General features: G+C 36.0%; 1 protein-coding gene across 3 annotated transcripts in view; it reads right to left on the reverse strand.

The window, feature by feature from the left end:
- Positions 1-5,275: 5,275 nt before the first annotated feature.
- LOC126827341 (ralA-binding protein 1) overlaps positions 5,276-23,179 on the reverse strand; it is a 33,789-nt gene continuing 15,885 nt past the window's right edge. The window contains exons 1-2 of one of the 3 annotated variants that reach the window (XM_050556619.2): positions 11,028-11,096; positions 5,276-10,426 (exon numbers count right to left, since the gene is read on the reverse strand). In XM_050556619.2, coding sequence (XP_050412576.1) covers positions 8,116-10,383 — 2,268 coding nt within the window. In that variant the 5' untranslated portion in view covers positions 10,384-10,426; positions 11,028-11,096 and the 3' untranslated portion in view covers positions 5,276-8,115. Of the gene's footprint in view, positions 10,427-11,027; positions 11,097-14,906; positions 15,040-23,179 lie in introns of those variants that run through there. The other 2 variants (XM_050556617.2, XM_050556618.2) reach the window with 2 other exon arrangements.

Raw genomic sequence — 23,179 nt, forward strand, 5'->3', positions numbered from 1 at the left:
ATGAAGCAGTGTCCATGGATCTCAGCTGTTGCTTGTTGTACTCAATGTATATGATGAAATGATATTGATATTTTCGATACCATTAGCTAACTTTGTCTAATTAGCTCCACTTTCTCCACGTATCCTATTATCAGCTGACTAAAATAGAAAGGATGGAATAGTTCATACATTCATAAATAACCTTTTGATAAAGGTACACGCTCTTGAAGCAACAACGAACGATAACGTGTAAACACGCTTCAATAAAATCTCGGAATGGAGAAGTGAAGATTTATACATGTAGATTCACTCTCTTCCGGTTGACCAAAGGTCAGTTTATTGACTAAGGTCAGCAAATTGAAAGGCTACATCTTTCTATATGAGCATCTAATGATGTGAAAACTTAAGTCTACCGCCTGCCTATTCAACTTGTTTCACGATAAGCAAACAAAATACAATAAAATCACGTCTTAGAACACCCATATAACTGATTAATTGGAGCAAACGCATTGATTTTCCTGCAACCAGAAATGTAATTTTGTCAACTTAGTTATACGGAACACACATGACTGTCCGACGCAAGGAGCTTTTCGTTTGTTCATTGATTCTGTTACGTGTATTTCTTACAATTAGATTTCCACTTGATAACCTCTTGACTTTGTTTGCTCACTGTGTAATTCGCGGTGTTTCGCGACAAATTGCATTATGTAATTCAGTAAAAGGCGGCTGTATTTACTGTTCTGACCCGCACCTCCTGTGGCTTAAATAGATTGGTATGTTGCAGATATAATTTTGATAATTGTTCTCAACGAAGTAACGGATTGGATGTAATAAATAACGTCATGGGTTAATTTGGTGAATTCTAAAAGCTAACTGAATTGGATGCTGAGCGATTTTTCTGTCAAAGGAAATGGAAAAACGAGGAAAATATGAGTGTTTTTTTATTAACATGAAAATAAAACATTAGTACCCTGGACAGTGTTATTGATTCTTCTTTTTTCAGTCTTTTATCTTAAAAAGGTCAATTTGTAAAAGCATCGTGAATGAACACATTTGACAACTGTATTGAGAGTGGCATTATCTACTTTATATAAAAACAGGAAGGAGCGACCTTATTGGTGAAAAAAAAACCGGATAAAAGGGTGTACTCCTGTACACGCAAAGAAGGTCGATTTTGACGTCGACATTTTGATATATCCGTATATTGACGTCACTCATGTCGTGCGCATCTCTTGCTCTAGCATAATAGAGGATGCAATTATGCATACAGCCGTATATCGTATTGAAAATGATAGCGGCCTTTTGGTTTTTGACAGTTTCCGATAATCACCCCTTGTTACGAAATCTCGATATGTGTTTTCTAATATCACTGAAAGGAAGAAGACTTTTGGTTTTCAATATTTCTTGATACTCTTCTTTTCTACAAAACCTTAATTTGAGTTGTCTATTTCAGTAATAAATCTCCCCAAAATGTATGCGGTCTATCCGCTCCCTTAAAAGTAAACATTCGATTGATTTTCAATATCCAGAGCTATTCCCTTGGCGCTTTAGATGCTTTAATTATGAACTGATCTTTTGAACATTTTTAGCTGTCGGCGATGTTTAGTTTCTTGACAACCTGTGAATGGTAAATAATTTATATTAATGACAAGTTCACATCCAGATACGTTTGAATCGTGCAGTCGTATGTACACGATTTAAAATTTCGATATAAATAATCCCCTAAAAATCCGAAAACAGTAAGATTGATTGTAACACTAATTTAGTGATAACAGAGATCAGTTTGGTACATATAGGGTTTATTTACACCGGAAAATAATATAACACATCTACATTCAAAACAATACAGGAACTTAAACTAATATACAGGAACTAGACTACGACATGAACATATCAGGTCGGTACATAACTATATTAAAGCCAGCATTCCGCCCCTCTGCCAAGGCAGCGGCTGAACTCGGATGAGTCCATGCATTCGTCCAAGCCTCTCTTCTCCTCCCCGCTCTGTATGTCTGTCAGTTAACTCCTGGTTATATCGCGCCGGAGAATAGATAAGACTCATGATCATAGATGCAAGTGTCTCTTTATCAAGTCATGGTATGCTTACTGGCCAGTGCATATTCCTTTGAAGTTACGTGGAGCTTGTACATAGGTCATGTAAATGACATATGGGATCAATTACATGTTTAATTAGACCATAGCCAGTTCGTGCCTTAACAGAAGTTTATACAGAGTTGAAACGTCAATATTATATACTAGCAGGATACCCGGCTTCGCTCGGGGGTCATAACTCCGAAACCGGAAGTGGTAGACTAACGCCACCTGGCCTATGTAACTCCCCGGTCCGAGCTACCCCTATACCCGAAATTTCAGACTCGGGGCAGACCTAGTGTAGCCGCCAACCCCGAACAGACAGACAGACAGACAAACGACAGTCACAAATATATAGATAGATTATCAAAAACCAGCTGAGGTCATAAAGTCCTAAGCACTTAAATGATCGTTCAATTTGATGAAAGTTATAGAGTACTTTGTCACATCATTTAAATATTAAAGAAGTTAAGTGGTGGCAAATAGATCCCATTATGTGAAATCATTTCTACACATCAACTTGGAGGTCGTGTTTTAAGCCAGGGGGTTCAATTTCTATTGATCTTACGTATACCTTCACGCCCTTTACAAGACGCTGGCACTGTTCAGTACTCAACAGTACAGTGATTTCGTCCAATATATAATCAAACTTTGCATCTCCATCGACTGGAAATCCTCTTACTGCAGATTATTCTGCACAATCAATGCGACGCCCTAATGACTATTGATTGATCTGAAAATCGAAGAAAAGGAACGTAGTGTGTAGCCTAAAATCCTTATTACAAAGAGAAAAAGAAGAATTATATAATAAGAAAGCAGATTTAATCTGACAAATTGTAAGATGTGTGTGAAAACATAAGCAACCATGTACGATATTATTAAGTCGTTATCCATGCAATCTTTCAGTATGTTTTCACACACATCTTACAATTTGTGAAAGATTCCATCGATTACGACTGAATAATATTGTACATGGTTGCTTATATATTATTCTGTGATAATGTGACGCAAAATGTAGACTTAACATCCAGACGGCTGGGTTATGTCAATATATTGATACACTGCTACATAATCTAGTATCAGTCGATAAGAACCAAACATATAAAATTCTAATTCTGCACCCGTGGTGCGATCATTTAAAAATTACAAAGATTGCCGAGTCATCCAGTGTCTCGCCTCTATTCGACGACCTTTTTTTGCGGTCAGGTTCTTGAAATCATTCCACTGTGCCCAAAACACAATTTACATTATTTGCATAAAACAACAGAAAAAAAAGATATATTTCTATACATGAGGTTAATAGGCATTCGGGTGGTATTCTTAAGACAGTAATCTAGACTATTCAATCAGAAAAATAGGTCACGTTCCTTTGTTCATCTCGATACTCTTGGATCAAAACATTTCTTCAGCAGTGGACAAACTTTCTAAGACAGAGAAGGATGCGGTCATGAAATCAATAGAAAGTAATGGTATATATAGATGGCCAAAACCTACGTTTATAGGACTACTAAAAATCATAGTCTCGATTATCCAGAAAACACACAGATTTGTCTATGGTCTACATTTTTATTTATTCAAATCTCAGTTGAAAAATGGCGTCTGTGAAAAGAAAGGACATAGCGAATTTAGAATTTCTATAGACAATACATGCACGGTAATTAAGTTTAGTCAGTCGACATCTGCGTTCGTTGGGATTTAATTTGTTCGCCTTGTGTCGCTTCTATTTTCCGGCGTCTGACTTGAAACAATCTGTTCACAAATAAAACAATAGGGTCTAGTATTCTTCATATTCTATAAGACAGATGTACATATGTATATGTTATATGTGCACAGCCTGGAGTCTAGACAGTCGTATATTTACGTTTATATCACCGTTCACGCAATAACAGTATTCAAGAAAGAGACAATACATTCAATGAGACCTTTTATCAAATACAAAAGAAGGGGCACGTTGACTGAGTGGACTACTCAAATAAATAGTAAAGATATATAATTGAGCTTGAAGAAAAATTACGCAAACAGCCTTTAGTTCAACATTCTTCCTGAATTTAAATTGATTTAGGGACATACATATATATGAAAATAATTTTGTAGGTAACTGCTGCGCCGATTTAATTCATTTAAATATTAATTAAAAACCACCGTCCTTTTTTAATATAAATAAATAAATAATTTTCTTTATTTAATGCATACCCCATTAATATAATTTTATAATTTGTACATCTATTTATAATTGTTGAAGTGTTATTCTGGTGTGGTTAAATAGACTAGTTTTTAGTGGGGGACTTGGAATTTTATAGTTAGAAACCACCACAGAATGTAATCATCGATGATCTGGCAGTGTAAGGGAAATAACTCTATTTTTGGCTTCACACTTCTGGGTGGAGACCACCAACTAATCTCCGAAAGATTCTTGTCAATTTACCCGGCTACAACTTTTCTCCAAATTTCGTTGGATTGAAGACTCCCCAACCAATCATGGGGCACCATCAAGCAATGACAAGCTTCAAAGCATATACAAGGTTGACTATGGAAGCAGCATACAAGTAAACACATAAATAACCTCTTAGCTCTAAACGTGAATATTTGTCAAACTGTGGGAGAAAATGTCAATTCATTCTCTCTTTATTAGATTCTAAACAAAGGTGAAATAAAAAAACAGGGAGATAGGGGTAAAAATAGAAGGAACCATATTCTTGGCTACCGAATTCAAGGAAGTTATTTGCCTCAACCTCCCTGAATTTGCAAATGTCTTCCTTCTGCACATCGGTGTGTAGTGGATTTTAGATACATTATCAGATGAATTAGAGGTATTTTTCTTCTCCAGGACAAATGAATCGGTAGGCTGTTGACCCTAGCAAGATTTACTCATATCCACCATTACTTCAACTCATATCACAATAATTTATATCGGCATTTAATAACAATAAACGTTCTTTATGTCAAATTGTCATTCTTAAATGTAGTGTTTTTATGTCAAAAATGCACCTCAAAATGTAATTTCCAAGCAAGATTTTTTTGTGTTATACATGAGTCATGTCCCTTGGTAACAACTTTCAAACTTGCTTGGAAATCCCATTATGATGGGATTTTTGACATAAAAATGCTACGATTTTAATTAAAAATAACCATTTGCCAATATCAAGAACTGATGCACATCCAAATAACAAAAAAAAACAACACATAACAATAACAATTCTGTAAATTAAATACATAATTATATTCTTACATTTACATAATATGTATATGATAATTATATGGTTAAACAATGGAAACAAATAATAAATATACATAAATATAAGCATAACAAATAATACTGATATACACAGGTCACAATTCACAATTACTGTTTATTACTGTTATACACCCACTATTATATGGCAAATGTTCTATGAATGGCTATTATTCTAAGAAGGAAAGAAAGCTGCTACATTTAACTTAAAGCAGCTAAATCTCTAGCTCAATATCATCCAAAGTCTTCCACATTGAAAACACAAATTATTTTTCAATTTAAATCAACACTGATGTGATCGTATCACGAAAAGATGGAATTCTGGTATAAAATATTTAAGACAAAAAAACATTTTACGAATCATGTACCATAATGTGTTTCAGCCCCATTTGTAACCAGGGACTCAAAAAACAGGGCTAGACATTTCCACAAGACATGTCGAATGGTGACCTCATATTCTTACTTGGAGAGCATGCGCAATAAATACTATCAGTGTAGACTGGAATAACCAGATGCTAGAGATTGCCATTCAATTGAGACTTCTGGTGTATTTCGCCGAACATAACTGATTTGAAATTAGAGTAAAAACGGAAACGATTGAATGCGATTCAGTTTATATACATTCATATTACGTCATTATATGCGTTGCGACCCATTTGTGTTAATTTCTAGGTTCAAAATATTAGTGATTTCGCTCCTTTAATTCGGCTAATTAATTTTATTCCCTATGTATTATTATATAAATATAATCTATATGGTCTTCCTAATATAATCCTTAAACAATTTATATAAAGAGGCCAGAATAATTGTATTTCCTGAACATAATCCTTTTATAATTTATATGGACAATTAACAGGTTTTTTGGCTGTTTAGTTTATTTTACTTTGTTAATACACCTGAATAAAACATTCTTTTTAAAGAATGGATGTACAAATATTTAATGGTTTTAATGTGACTAGCACTTTCTCATATAAAGAGACTACAATATTCTGTAGTTTACTGAATTTCAATTAAAGATATTGATATCAATACAATTAATATACAATACAACCTTTAGTACATTTACACAAAAAAAAGGTTAGACTTACAAATATTATAGATGGCCAAAAACAAAAAAGATTGGACTTACAAAACGTATCTTAGAATTAAAAATCGTTACGAAATGATGTAATGGATCCTGAAGATGGCCTGTGGTTACAGCAAATTCCAAATGACCATACATGTACATGTAAATATGTCAAAAATGCTCAATTTGAACAGTTTATGGTTTTTTTTATACATATAGTTTTGGTGAACATGATTTGGCCTTAGACTCTGTAATTATTTTTAATTCTTTCACATGCTAAGGTTTTAAAACCAGTTTAAACCACAGAACATAACAACAATATTTAAACTACAGCAGTAGAGTACATACTAGCCTAATAATGCTAATAATCTCCATACAAACAGTACTAGTGTCATAGTTTGACTGGCTTCCCAAGTTTGGCACGGTCATCAGCCCTGCACCTTCCTGTTAGATGTCTATTTGATTCCGTTTTCACAAGGAACATACTTCACTTTTAACTCAATCTGCTAATAATGAGCTTTTCAAAAACCCAATTGTTTATAATTAGTATAAATCATTGATTTGATGTACCGATATTTATTTACCTATTCATGTATTTTATTTACCTATGTGTGTGTATAATTTCCTGAAAATAAACCTCAAAGCTAAGGTGGCCATTTTGTCAACTAATATAAGATATCTATGGAGCTGAACCGGGTACAGACTCAAACTGTGACATCAGTATAATACAGTACCCGTTTGAATTAGTACTCATAATGAAATGTAGAATATGATAAATGTACAAGCAAGTATACACTGTAAAAATTGATCCAAATTTTTATGGTAAGCAATGTATCTATATATAATGGTAAGTATTACAACAAAAACATAAATTTATAATATAAGTTTGTAAGAAGGAAGAACAGCCCTTGATCCTTTTCTAATCTCTTCTTTGATCTTCATACAAACTTATGACATTTACAATAGTGTGATTCTTAGACTAATTGCCAGAAAAAGATCTAAGAGAAAATGGTATTTGAACTTTTAATAGATTATGTTACATACAAGTACAAGTTATGATTCACAAAATATCTAACCATTATTCTACAGAATGAAAAAATTGCACACTTTTACTCTTATTTGACTTGAGTAAAAAGAATTGTTTTGCGAGGTGAGTATGGGTCTAAATGAAATGGGGTTTAACGTCCTACTGTTTTGCTCCGAACGAGTATGGGTCTACATTACAATTTTAAATACAGTACTCAGATAGCACTAATGTTAAAATATAACAGTTTTGTGTCCAAAAGTCGAAAGTTTAAGCCACAAACGAAACGAAAATTACCAAACAAACTGACTTCTGCGTAATCATGTAACCACTGCTTCAGGAATCTGTAATCACAAAGGCAAAAATACAAAAAAGTTCAAAAAAACACATTGTACTTTACTCCACAGATAGCACTATATTTATTAAGCCATATTTTTATCTCAGAACTTAATTTACTGAAATTCTTTGAGTTTACAGGTTATTTCAGTATACAATCATTTACCATATGTTGTGTACCTTGTTACACTATGCACAAGCACATTATCTTAATGTAATTCACACGGATTACAATGTCTTCCCATGTTTACATACAACATGTAACTATACAATTGATGGAAATATGCCAATCCATATAGTAAGTTTGTTCACTTTCATTTAAAATTACACTATAGTTTCATTAAGATGCCTTAAAATAGTTTTAAACGTCCTTCATAAAGACTTTATTTATATAAGCATCTCTTTTTCGACAGACTGACTCATCCCTAACTGTTTTTGTTGTAGTAAACGAATCTGCAACTTTACACTTAAACATATCATTCTTTCCTCGTGGATTTTTTGACAAAACTCAGAATTTTTCTTTTCCAGTCTTTCATTTTCTATGATAAGTTGATGAAGTATTTCTTCAAGATCTTCATCATCATCACTGTCATAACTGCTGTCTGAAGAGGAACTCACATCCTCCAGATCTGAATCATGTCGAAGGTACTGAAGTTCTTGAATCTCTTGGTGAAGACGCTCAATTTCTTTCTCCTCAGTTTCAATTTTTTGATGAAGTTCATCACCGATTACAAGAAGTTCTTCCTGTTCTAATTTCAAAGCATATTCTTCTTGTAAAAGCTGCTGATACTCTTCATCATTTTCATTTCCAGATTGTTCTTCAGATTCTTCTTTGTCTTTATTTTCACTTTCTGCGTCTTCTAAATCCTCCTCTTCCTGTTTGTATCCCATCAGCTCTCTTTCTAATGCCCTTAACTCTTCTCTCCTTTTCTTCTTTCTATCTTCATCAGACGTATCTTCTGGCTTCTTGGGTACTACAGGTGCAGCTTTTATGGGCTTCAAAGGTTCATGAATGCTAGTTTGTGTGGCTAACTGATGCTTAGCTGCAGGTTTAACTGTGGGTGGCTTGTCTTCTTTAATGACTACTCTCTTTTTTGTTTCTTTAACTTCCTCTTTAACAATATTTGGTTTCTTCACAACTTCTTCTTTCAATGGTTCTGCTTCTTTGGCAACTGGATTTGATTCTTCTTTTTTCAGATTATCTACTTCTTTACTCACAATAGTCCTAACTTCTTCTTGCTCTTCAACAGATTCCTCAACTTGTTTTTCAGCATCATCAACCTCTTTTTTCATCTCTGCTGAATTGGTTTTTGTTTCCTTAATTTCTTCTTTCTCCTCATCAACAGGATTTTCAGGAGGTTCAGGTGCTTCAACTTCATCATCTTCCACCTTAAGAGTAACTTTCTTCTTTTCCTCCTTTGGAATAGTTTTACTTTCCATTTCCTCAGCATCAATTGAATTGGTAGCTATCATCTTCTGCTCTAAATCTTTCCTTCTTTTTTCTGCTGCTTCAACAGCCTTTGTCGCAAACTTTATCTTCCGTTTCAGCTGAGTCACTACTCTTTGGACCTCCCAAAGCTGTTCCTCCTTGTTAGCATCTGCCTTTCCAGCATTTATCTCAGTGTGAAGTTGATTCAATAGGGATTCCTGCTTAGCTAGTTCTTCTTCTAAGGCAGTAGGATTATCTGGTAATTCTAGTGACCAGCGAGAGGTGGCGGGTTTTAATGGCGGCACATATTTCTTGATCTGTGTATCATGAAACAATTGTGAACAATGAGAGAAGAGAACATTCAGAACCCTGTGGCTTATTTGCATTGTAGGACTGAGAACAATGGAAACATTTTGAAGTGTCATTTTGTTTTTCTTTTGATGATGTATAATGTGTGCCATATGAACAATCATCCACGACAGAAGTAGTCGGTTACATGTCGGAAGATCTGATATTAATTTTGAAAACTGTTCCACAAGTTTTCCAGAATTCCTGATTGTAGAAGCCTCTTCAAATTTACTCATTAATGCTGTAGTTAGGACTGGTTCTGGGAGATCTCTAAGAAACATCTTCAGGAGACTAGCAACAATATTTGGTTCATGTTCTTCAAGATAAGCTGGAAAACCTTTGTTATAGCAGTCCTTCAGATGTTGAACCTTTGATTTGACACCAGATATACGATAAATTCCTTCACATTCCAAACCATGTTCTTCAATATAGTCAATACATTCACGAAATATAGCAGGAAGCTCAATACCATCATGCGATTTATTCCTCTCCACAGCTTCTTCCAAAGGTACCCCAAAAACTGGCTGAACTTCATCATCATCTAAGAGTTCAGTTGTACGGACAATCTGCACACGCTTTGACTTCTTCTTTTCCTTCCTTTTTTTCTTTTCTTCCTTTTTTGATTCTTTATCTTTTTTTTCATCCTTCGCTTTGGGGAAAATGTTTTTACTAGCAGGAAACTTAAAGCCAGCTTTGCCTCTTTTACCTTTATTTGGACTCTTCACATCATCCACTTCTCGGTCAGATTCCTCTTCCTCAAATACTACATAGCCTTTCTCTTTCTTATCTCGCTTTCCGTCCTTCTTTTTGCCATCTTTCTTTTTACTTTCTTCAGCTACTTGAAAAGCCTTCTCACTATCCTGGCTGTCAAAACTCATCCTTACCAGTTCCAATTACCCAACAATACTTGAATCCTAATTCCTGAAAAGAGAAATACAACAAGAACTAAGAAATATGAATCAAAGAATGGAACAACCTATTGTTCACACGAACTAGGCTAATGAAGACAGGTACACTACATGCAGTGTATTATGAGGACAATTTTGCCGGGAAGCGGTTTCTACTGTCTGTGGTTCCTTTATGTGCATGTCATGAACCTTTGCTGACATGGACCACTGAAAAGGGAACGCCATTCTTTTCGGTTATAACATTTCTTTAGTTCTGAAAAATTTTACTTTTTGTTCTTTATGCTGGTTTTTAAAGATATAAATATAAAGAATATGGGAACCCTTCGGTGTATAGCCATTCGTTGCAAAAGTTCTTAAGTGTGAATCCATTTAGATATAAAGGGAACATCCGCACAATTTCAGTTAAGCCTGATGAGTTTGAAATGAACGAAACTAGTCGCTTAATGTGAGAAATCTGGGACAGCTACTTGCCACTCATAGATTTGTGATTTTGCCAGTTTTTAAAGAGATTTTCCATTTCATAAGCTATTGTGTTTAATATTGTGTAAAATCATGACATAAACATAGAAATAAAACCGTTGCAATTTTCATGAGAACAGTTAAACTAAACTGACCTAAAAATCACAAAATGATTTCTGTTTAAAATTCTTCTTTACAATCCAACAATGCAGATTAGTTTTTCTGTTATTATACTAAAGGGAAGGGGGATTAAAAGATTTAGAATGACATTTAAACGACATTGTTAAATAACTGTTTACTAAGTATCAAATGGGATGCTTTTATGCAGATCTGGTTTAATATCTAATTAAAAACTTTGAAAAAATATACGTTTAAGATTCAGGAATAAGACATATTTGTTTTCTACAATAACCAGCAGCTGCCAGGCAGGATACGCCCACATTATGCAAGAGATGGATAGAGAACAAGCTAAAAACAAACAGGATTTTATGTATAATCAGGGGCAATAATCAGGAAAGTTATAGTCTGAAATGCGCAAATATCAAAAGAGACTAAGATCTCGGGATATAAAGATATGTTTTAAGTTTCATCAAAATCTGATAAAAATTGTGACCTCTAGAGGGTCCACAACCTTCATATTGCATACCTTTACACAATTTGCGTACAAAGAGCGGCCATTTTGTCAGGCAGTTTCAGTTTGAATTTCCTGAAATTCGAATTCAACCTTCATTTTGGTGGAATGGTGATATATTTAAACAGTTTTTAAAATCGGAAAAAACAAATTTCATAAAAATCAGATCAAAATTGTGACCTCTAGAGGGTCCACAACTTTGATATACCAGATGTTATATACTATTTGCGTACGAGGGGCGGCCATTTTGTTTGACAGTTTTGGTCCGATTTTCATGAAATTTGAACTCAACTAAAATTACGATGTAACAGTAATATATTTGAACGTTTTTTTTTTTAAATCGGATAATAATTTTTCGTACAATCAGGGGGCCATAATTCAGGAAGTTATGATCCGATATACCGGAATATCGAAAGGAACCAAGATCTTTGGGTTATAAACTTACATTTCAAGGTTCATCAAAATCAGATGAAAATTGTGACCTCTAGAGGGTCCACCACATTGATATACTATATTTTTACGCTATTTGAGTACATGGGGCGGCCATTTTGTAGGTCAGTTTTGGTCCAGCTTTTACAAAATTCGAACTAAACCATCCTTAGGGTGTAATGGTGATATACATGTATTCAAACGTTTTTTTTTAAATCGGATAAAAATTATGACCTCTATTCAGAAAGTTATGGTCTGATATGCGCGAATAACGAAAAGAACCAAGATCCTGTCAGTTTTGGTTTGATTTTTACGAAATTTGAACTCAACCATCCTTAGGGTGTAACGGTGATATATTCAAACCTTTTTTTAAATCGGATAAAAATTATGACCTCTATAGGGTCCACAAATTAAAAACGCGAACTCGACCATCCTTAGGGTGTAACGGTGATATATCAAACAGGTTTTTTTAAATCAGATAAAAACTATGACCTCTATAGGGTCTACAAGCCAAAAACACGATTTTTCGTACAATCAGGGGCCATAATTCAGGGAGTTTCAGTCCGATATGTGCGAATATCAAAAGGAAACGTGATCTTTGGGTTATAAACTTACATTTCAAGTTTCAACAAAATCGGATAAAAATTGTGACCTCTATAGGGTCCACAAGCTAAAAACATGATTTTGCGTACAATCAGGGGCCATAATCAATGAAGTTACGGTCTGATACATGCCAATAGCGAAAGGAACTGAGATCTTAGGGAGATAAACCTATATTTCAAGTTTTGTTCAGATAAAAATTGTGACCTGTAGAGTGTCCACAAACAATTGTGGACGGATGTCCGGACGGACAGGGGCGACGACAATATACATCCACATGAAAATGTGGGCGTATAAAAATGTAAGATTAGAAATTCTGCAACATGGGCATTATGTACACAGTTGGAGGAGCCTGGTGGCTCAGTGTGTATTCCAAAATAAAATGGGTTTAACATCTTCATGTTCTGCACCAGCCGTCTAATGATGACAGACATTTTACATGATGCGTAATATGAGTCCGACTCTTATTTCAATATCTATTTTAATTCATTATTATTATTGCCCTGGTCCATTAATTGGTTCAATTCTGGTGTTGGCGAGAAAGTTCCCCAGGATTTTCTAGATGGTTTCCCCTTGTTAAAGGTGCATGACAGAGGGCCCAGGTTCTCGTCCTTCAGATGTGTACTATTTGGCATGCACATGATATGGTCAAGATATTTTCAGAAATATATTACAAGAAGCCTATACTAGTGAAGTTATACATGCATGTTAAGGTTTCATGTCAGTTCAAACAGAGCTAATATAAAGATTGTAGAAATGAAATGGGGTTTTATGTCCTATTTTTCAGCAACATCCGTGTTAACGAAGACGGACATATGCCCGTTGGTATACTAATACTATGAGAGAGATTTTTCCTGGATACCAGCACTACGACCTACTCTTATTTTGAAATCCAATTGTCAACCTTAACAGCCCATAGTTTTGTCATGGGTGTTTGCATATGGGAGGACACAGACTTGGGACGTAAAAAGTGGCAAAATTTGTGGGCAACTTTCCATAGTTTTTCACTTTTTTTGATAGTTTATAAGGATATAAGTAAACGGCTACTCGGTTAACCGGTCATGGTTCGGTTGCACTGGTGAACCAGTTCAAAAAATTACTAACTGATATTCGTTTTCATATCATACCTGACCTTCAAACCCAGGAATGGTAGCCACAACTTTGTTTTCTTTCACTAAAGACACATAAATACTTCAAATAGCACTTGTCATGTAATAACATCTTTAAATTCATGCTCGAAGTTTTGTATAAGTTATTATCACTTGCTGTCAAGTATTAAATAGCCTTGACTGATTGACAAATTAATTGTTTTACAGTATTTATTCACCTCATCACTCCATAAACAAAGTTTTAATAGGAAACAAGTTTGATGTGATGAAATAATATTAAAATAGACAGGATATAATAGTAAAATTGTTTATATTATCACTCGAGCGTGGGATGCTAATGGGATCAAAGTTGACAGCATACGGGTCACCGGTACCATACAGAATCGCTTGTGAAAGGAACACATGAAGCAAATTCTTTGAAATTAGCTGAATGTAAAATAATCAAACTTATTTTGTATTCGAAAATCCAAAGGTATGCTTTCAAATATTTAAGTCATAACTAATCTTATAAAGTATTAGGGAGGCTTTTATTTTTTTTAAATCAACCAGTTTTCAGCTAGTCTCTACCTGACCTGTCAAATCAGCCTACCACGCAACATGGAGAAATGAAACATTAAGAATGAATGAATGAATGGAATATGTACTGACGGTTAACTTGAAAGCTGTAATATTGATAATTCAAACATGTATCACCAATGAAGACGGGCATATGCAGTGTGATACGAGGGAAATTTTGCCCTGACAGCAGCGCTACAGCCTACTCTTATCGAATTCCAACTGCCATGAGATCTTTTACGTGTTCATAAATTTTCATTCCATCCGAAAGACTAGACAGCTGTCCTTATCAGGCACTCAATCCTGCACCGCTGAAAAGGGGAAACCATGCAAGAAAACCCCGATGAACTTGCAACCTCCAGGCAGGCTTGGGAAAGAGCCTGACACTTCGTCATCAGAACTTCAAAAATCTTCCATGTCTAATTCAAAGTATTGCCGTTGATTTAATTTAAAACAAAAACAAATATTTGAAAGAATTAGTTGGATGAAATACAAAACTTGCAAGAAACTAAATCTAGTTCGTCTTCATTTTAAGTTTTCGACTGGTTCAAGTCGTTGATAAATAAAGCAGAAAGTTGAGAAAGGAAAGACTCAAAGAGTAAAAAAAGAGGCCGTCTCTGGCGAAGTCCTGAGCTGATCAACTTACATCAGTAAAGTACAATCGTAATTTTTCATGCAATTAGACTTTTGCTTATAATTAAGCTACTTACCAAAAACAAATTCGCATATTAGGTTATTTAGAAAAATTACACATTTTTCAGAATAATTATTTTCCCTTCTTATTTACAATCAATAATCTGACTCATCTTGAAGGAAATCGTGCTATGGGAGATAACCCGTTTTACGTCTGTAGACGGGAATAACCAGTATTCAAATTAAATGCCAACATATGGGTCGAAATAGGCCAAAAATAGGTAATCGTATGAATGTGCCAACATAAAATATTGAGCCGTTCGAAATCATCGCCAACTTTGCTCATTGTTACTTGCTGAAAACCGCCCTGTATGATAATCTAGGGGCGGATAAAGCAATTTTGAAATTGTTAGGTGCAAAAGAGCACACTGATCCGCAGTGAATATTCGCTAGGCCGCGACAATCACCGATAAGGATGACATCGATGCGACTTAATGAGCCACAAATATTAACTATTTTCCTCCAACAAATTAAATTCTAAAACATTTTTTTTTATGTATTAGAAAAATAATTAAAGACGTTTGAAGTATTTGTAGGTAAAAATTATTTCCTATTTTAGTGTAAATGGGTATTAAAATGAGTAAAAGGCGCCATTAAGAATCAGTAACGTCTTATGTAAACAATGCACGCGCCATTGAGCCAATGATTGACGTCGCGTTATATGACGTCATGTGTTGAAGGCCTCATCTTTTACAGAGATATTTGGTGATACTCTGTGAAACAGATTGGCAAAAGAGGCTATTGCCGAGTGTAACTTTTCTTTCCATTTTTTCGAGAATAAACCCACGCCAAGTGAACGAAAAAAGAGCACTATGTTAAATGTTAGGCTATACATTTCAAAAGTTTGTGGCATTCTTATTTCCGACATTCCCGACAAAGAGATATAATAAGAAAAGAACATTTTATATAATATAATATTAATATGACGAATCAGTAGTAAGTTAATTGACAAAATTTTAGGTACCTTTTCTTGCGATGTTCCAGAGAAAAAAACCCATAGCAAAGTAGACTAAAAATGTGCAATATTAGGATTAACAGCTTAATCAGTAACCCCTTTTCCTCGTTTCGTATATTGGCCGATATTCAGTTGTAATTTGTTATCGATATAGGCCTACCCATCATCCCGGCAAAGAGCTATAAGAAAAGAAAAAAACCTTGAGTGGACCCAGCCAAATAATGTGTTTCTAGTTCTTTGAATTTTGATAAAACGAATATACTTCTCCGTTTTATATAATAAAGGACATGCTGATTGTGCCTTTTAAGATTTTATAAAAAAAATTATATAGTATATTGACATAAAAAATGTATCCGCCCCTGTAATCCCTGTCCTACAAAAACTTTGGGGATGGGGGTGGGGCAACCAAGGTAGCTCTGTGATTAAGGCGCTGGCTCACTAAACAGGGGTCCGAGGTTCGGGTGGAGGTTCTATCCCGTGTTAGGCGGGGAATTCCCCATAGTGTTGTTTCCTCTTGTCAGTAGTGAAGGGTGGCTCGAGGAACTGGAAAGGTACAACGTCTAGTCTTTCGAATGAGACGAAAAACCAACGCCCGTGTGTAGGCTTACGCGTTGGCGTGCACGTCTTCACAGATGGAATTTAATTGCTGTCCGAACTGTCTATCAAAGCACAATGTGTGACGTATGCCCATCTTCCTTAGCCCCGTCCATGGTGCAGAAAAGCAGAGCGTTTTTGTTCCGTTGAAAAGGAATGCGGTCACACTATGGGGGACAGAGAACAATTTTTTAATTATGCTGCTGTAATTTTAATAGAGCAAGACAAAAAAAACTATCTTATTACTACCAATAATCGCCGGGAGATTTGAACGCTGCTATATGGAAACAACCTCTTGATTTCTTCAACAAACATGGAAATACTCACTACATTTCAGTTATTCGTAAACCAAACCAATATATTTATGTAAGAATTAACTGTGCCCGATAGGATTTACTTATCGTCTCTTGATTGATGATACCATTGACGTCTATATATGACGTCAATGGATGATACCGTGTACATTTGGTTTCTACTCACCATCCAGATTGATGATACTTATCGTTTCATGTTGGTTCTATATACTTACCGTAGTTTATGCTGTTTGTTGATACGTAACGTCTATATTTGTTTTTTTACTCACTGTTTCTTGATTGATGATACTTATAATTTACTTACTGTTTCTCGACTGATCGTACTGGTATTTAAATATTTAAAAAATAATAGTACATACTGTATTTTGCCTGACGATGCTTATCGTTTCTCGACTGATCGTACTGGTATTACTATTTTAACTTTTTTAAAAATAATAGTGCGTACTGTATTTTGCCTGACGATGCTTATCGTATCCCGCTGGTTTACTTGCCGTCTCTTGATTGAAAATACTTATCGTGTGATGATGGGTTTTACTCACTGTTTCTTGATTATTGGTACTTAGCTTGTCATATTAGTATTACTTGTTTTCCTGATTGGTCATACTTATCATAGATGTACTGATATTTATCTTGTCCTAATACTTATCGTGTGATACTTAATTCCTCTTGAAAGGTGGTGGTACTTACCAGCTGTGTCTGGTGTTACTGCATGATAGTATGTTGTCCCGTGTTAGGGTCTAGGCTTTTGACTTTCTGTCCCCTCGGTCCACAACTCGAGGTTCTTCTAGCCTTCCGAACTATGAAATCAGATAATCGTTTCGCTAACCACACTATATTCTACTGCATTCTATTAACTGATTTGTACTTTATCCAATATAAAATTTTGACTAATTAATTGAGAGTAAACATTTTTACTTTGTATTTTTATACCAGTACATAATTTCTGATTTTAATTTTAATCAATGTATCTATATACTCTTCAAAAAAAGTAGGGGCTTTTGAAATGCAAATACCTATATGGACACTTGACATGCTTTGAGAGTATGTTCACAGATGAAGAATTTATCGCCCCAACAGAACCCCTGAGCTGCACGTGCGACAAGCAATAGCGCCATACACGTTGGAGGGGTTCATTGTCAAATTTGACACTTCAAGGAAGGGTTGATGAAAACTGCCGCGTGCTGGTTTATCCTATCCATGTTTGTTTTCCTATCGGTTCTTTCATAAGTTACTGTTTAGCGTATCTTTGCTTTAGTGTGTTACGTTTAATTTGCAATGAGACGTCTTGAACGTGATGAACGTCTACGTGCTATTGGCATGCTTCAAATGGGTTCTACACAGCGAGCAGTAGCCAACATGCTTAATGTGTCACAGTCTGTGAACAGCAGACTATGGAACCGGTAACATAAAAACACACAATATTGATGGTAGACCAAGTTCAGGCCGTCCTAGAGCCACTACACAAGCCCAGGATCGACACATTCGTACACAGGTCCTGCGATATCGAGGACAGACGGCCACTCAGCTTTCTGTAAACTTGTACCAAGTTATAGGAATTCGAGTTACACCCCAAACGATTAGAAATCGGCTACATGCAGCCCATTTGCATGCGCGACGACCGCGTGTTGTGCCTCCATTAACTCGCCAGCACATGGCAAACAGATGTCAATGGTGTAGGCAGCGTAGAAATTGGGGTTGTCGTCGATGGGCGTGTGCAATGTTCTAAGATGAGTCCAGATTTAGTCTGGATTTCACCGATAGGCGTGCCCGCGTTTGGAGACGTGTAAATGAGCGTCATGCTAACGTTAAAGTCAGACAGCATGACAGATTCGGGCATGGGTCTGTTATGGTGTGGGGAGGAATCACCATGACTAGCAGAACGGACTTGCATATTGTTCAAGTAAGGATCACTGGTGTGTTCTACCGTGACCACATCCTGGCACCGATAGTTCTGCCCTTTGCTCAACGTGCAGGTCGACGTTTCATCTTGCTGAATGTCTGAGGATTGGTGAAGCAATTACTGATTATTAAGACAAAAATCAAAAACGTCCATTTTAACTTTTGACAGTTTATCTCTTTGCGAGTGAAATGGGTCCGTTTATGTTCATGTGTAGGCAATTGGCCTGTTATTAACATACACTGGTTACCTCTAATAAAAACAGCAGTACGTTTCCACAGTTTTGTATTGTTTCTGAATATCCCCTACTTTTTTTTTTGAAGAGTTTTCTGTAAATAATTTCTTACGGGAGATGAATTATATACTAAACAGCAAAAAATGTTTGACTAATTAATTGAGAGTAAACATTTTTACTTTGTATTTTTATACCAGTACATAATTTATGATTTTAATTTTAATCAATGTATTTATATTTTCTGTAAATAATTTCTTACGGGAGATGAATTATATACTAAACAGCAAAAAAAACGTCAGTACGATTTCAAAATCAGAGAGGCACTTTAATCAAATCATTCTAGAAAACGACCTACAATGGATCAAAGCTATTTTTTGTGAACAGTATTCCAAGACATTACGTGAAAGTTTAGAGTCTGTACACAGTCTATACGCCAGTATCTGGTGTGTCCACCGCGAGTGTCAATAACAGCAACGCAGCGTCTGTACATGAAGGGGACCAGACAATTGATGAACGCCATTAGCACCGGGAACCACACTCTCAGAAACACCTGGCGCAATCCATCGGCTTTGTTTGGTCTCGGTACGACGTTATTAAGTCTCCTCTGAATTTCATCGCAAAGATGTTCAATCGGGATTAAGTCCGGAGTAAGGGCAGGCCAGTGCATAACGTTGACACCGTTCTGATGTAGAAAGTCCAGAGTAACTCTGGCGATGTGGGCACGTGCGTTGTCATGCTGGAAAACGTTGTTTCGATGACGTGCGAAATGTGGTATGACGTGGGGTCTGAGAGCTTGATCGATGTAGTGCACTGCTGTGATGACGCTTCCTCTCCCTGGACCAAGATTTTGGAGCACCACAGGACCCACTCTCTGGTTCAGGCCGATTCCACCCCAAACCATTATGCTTAGACCTCCCCATGAGTCTCGTTCCATGACACATTGGTCAGAATAACACTGGCCACGTCGACGCCATATTCTGATCCTGGCATCTGGTCCTGGTCCTGCCATACGCAATACCGACTCTCATCCGTGAACAGAACAGTTCTCCATTGCCTGTGTAGCCAGTTCTGGTGTTGTTGGGCAAACTGTAGACGTTCACGTGGGGTGAGGATCGGTCCACGGTAAGGTCTACGGCAATGGATGTTTTTCTGGTGAGACGTCGGCGCACTGTGTCGGTACTGATGGGTCTTCCGTGTGTCCCCACTGTTTGACGTGCTGTCTCAGATGCCTGTGTGAAGGGATTCTGCACAGGCTGTCGCACAACATGGCGGTCTTGTCGCCTTGTGGTAACCCTTTGTCTACCAGTTCGGGGGCGATCGTCCGTTGTGTTGGTGGCCCGAAAGCGTTGCTGAAGCCTGTAGATGGTCCGAACATTGACCTGGAAGTGATAGGGAACGGCTTGGGCAGTGTGGCCAGCGTCAAGTCTTCCAAGCTCCTGGTTCCTCTGAGCTGTCGTGAGTCGTGGAGTGCTGCTGACGTTGAAGTGTGAATGATTCAACCAGGTATGGGGGTGCATTTTATAGGGCTGGTCCCGGTGAACAGCACGTGCAGCATGAGTTACATGAAAATTATGGAGAACACATTACCATCTCAGAAGACAGGTTGCGTTTTTGAGAACATTTCCCGGTATCAATTCTGTGTTTGGGAAGGAGCCTTGTTGCTCAGGTACAGTTGGAGATGTGGTCACAAATATACAATAAAAACATTTGGCAAGTTTTATGCAATGGGTCTAACATACCAACCTGACGTTTCTTTTGCTGCTTAGAGCTCCGACTTGTTTTCAAATCCCATAATTATCTATTGTACTTTATAATATGTAAATATTTACTGAATATTAGTGTTAGAAAAAAACCCGAATGAATATAACTTAGATGAAAACATTTTGCCCAGTTCAGCCCCGGTAATCCTTTATTTCATAAACAAACGTAGAATCAAATAAAATAAATTCTCACTAAAAAGCGCAATGAGTAATGATTGGAGTGAAATAATACATTTGTTTAACTTGCTTACAACTGTATTTAAAATGCAATAACTGAAAACCTAAATCAAAGCCCTAGACACAAATTGTTCCGGCTTGCTAAAATAACGTTCCTGTACAGCTGGTGACGTTATCGAGAGTTAAAGGAGCTAAATCGCTAACATTTGGGACCTAGAAATTGGCAAAAGTGGGTCGCAACGCATATAATACTGTAATATGAATGTGTATAAACTGATTTACATTCAATGGTTTCCGTTTTTACTCCAATTTCAAATCAGTTATGTTCGGCGAAATAAGCCAGCAGTCTCAAGCGAGTGCAAATTTCTAGCGTCTGGTTATTCCAGTCTACATACGCCGTTTGATTTGGTGCAATGTGTCTAGCCTCGTCCCTCGAGTCTCTTGATACAACTGGGGCTGAAGCGCATAATGGTACACGATTCGTGTACCAATGGTAAAATTTTTATTTTGTCTTAAATATTGGATATCAAAAGCCCATCTTTTTCCGGTAAGATCTCAACATGAATGTTGATTTAATTTGACAAATAAATCGTGTTTTCAATGTTGAAGATTTTGGATGATATTGAGTTAGAGACTTAGCTACTTTAAGAAGTAAGCAAGAATATTGCACATGCCGGAGCTTAAATTAATTGACGGTTGCTAAATGGGTAAAACGCTGGGTTAGCTCACGGGGATGGTCGAGAAAGTTTATCCAGATTTTCCGGCGTGGTTCACCCTTGTCAGTGGTATTAGACTTTAGGGGGGGGGGGGACAGGGATAGCTGGCTAGTCGTTCGGATGGAATGAAAAACCGAGGTCCTGTATACACTTCGGTGTGCACGTAAAGATCTGATGGAATTCGATATAAGAGTAGGCCGTAGCGCCGCTGTCCGGGCAAAGTTTCCTCATAACACACTGTATTATCCCAGTCGGGGCAGAACAGTAGGACCTTAAACCCTATTTCATTTAAATTAATTTGTATATTTAATAAAGCTATGAATGACAGATAGCTATTCTTAATGTCACTTTAAAATTAATCAGAGATGCATTATGTAAGATGTGGATACAGAGATTACAGTTCTCGCTATAATAGTGTATAGTGTGAGTGCGAGACATTAAGTAATATATGATATTGCACACGTGCGTTATGGAAGGGTATCGCTGCCAATATTAAATGCTCTTCGACAATGTCGTTTCCATTGATTATATGTAAAAAGTACAATGTACAAAGTCCTAATACCGATATTGATAAAGTCAAAATACCTCTAAGGCAAGAGTTAAATGTAAAACGTCAAATGTTAAGTGTTAAATGACAAATGTTTTATGGGAAAATGCTTTTTTTGACGTGTCTACATTTTACATTTCTCTCATTACATTTTACATTTGCGCTCTGCCACATCCCATTTGTCCTTCACGCATTTGTCATTTAACACTTAACATTTGACGTTTTACATTTAACTCTTGCCTTAGAGGTATTTTGACTTTATCATTACCGGTATTATGACTTTGTACATTGTACTTTTTACATATAATCAATAGAAAAGACATTGTAGCAGAGCATTATTGGCAGCGACACTCTTCCATAGTGCGTTAGCACGAGTGCTATATCTATATTTTACGCAATGTCTTGCACGAGACCATTAAACAAACTTAAGATACAGGGTCTTGATTATACTATAGGAGCAAATTTCATTATTTCATTTTTTTTTTATCAAACTTCAATTTCGCGTGTGTCTTAAACGGTTTATAAGTTATATAAAGTACTCGTCCTTCTTTTACGAAAATTTTAATATTTAAAAACAAACTACATGTACCTAATATTGTAATGAGTAGCTTAAAAGCAATCGTGCATTGGTCATGATGTCGTGACTTGACGAATGGTTTAATATCAATTAAATGTATTTGAAATATTGAACAAATGCGGGCTAGATTATTTACAAGAAAATTAAAATTCAGCTAGTTTCTATAATTCAGATGCAAATAACTATTAGTTTTGTCTAACCAGCACATGATTAATTTCTTCAAAGGTGGGATGTTCTATAATTGATTTATGACCGAAAATAAGTTGCGCAAACAAGGGTTTGGGATTATAATCTTTTAATCGCATAGGGTCCATCAAGTAAATCAATAATAAAAAAAAAACAGAAGCAAATCTGCATTGTTAGCTTACAATATTAAATCAATAGACGGCATTTATAGATTTTAGATCAATTATAGATTTAATTACTGCGCATATACATATATACCTTTAAATAACTTTCCTTTTTGCAATAACAATTTAAGACAAAATTAGAGCTAGAATGAATTATTGAACCAGCGT

The sequence above is a fragment of the Patella vulgata genome, chromosome 7 (assembly GCF_932274485.2).
Source record: "Patella vulgata chromosome 7, xgPatVulg1.2, whole genome shotgun sequence".
Classification (NCBI taxonomy): Eukaryota; Metazoa; Mollusca; class Gastropoda; family Patellidae; genus Patella; species Patella vulgata.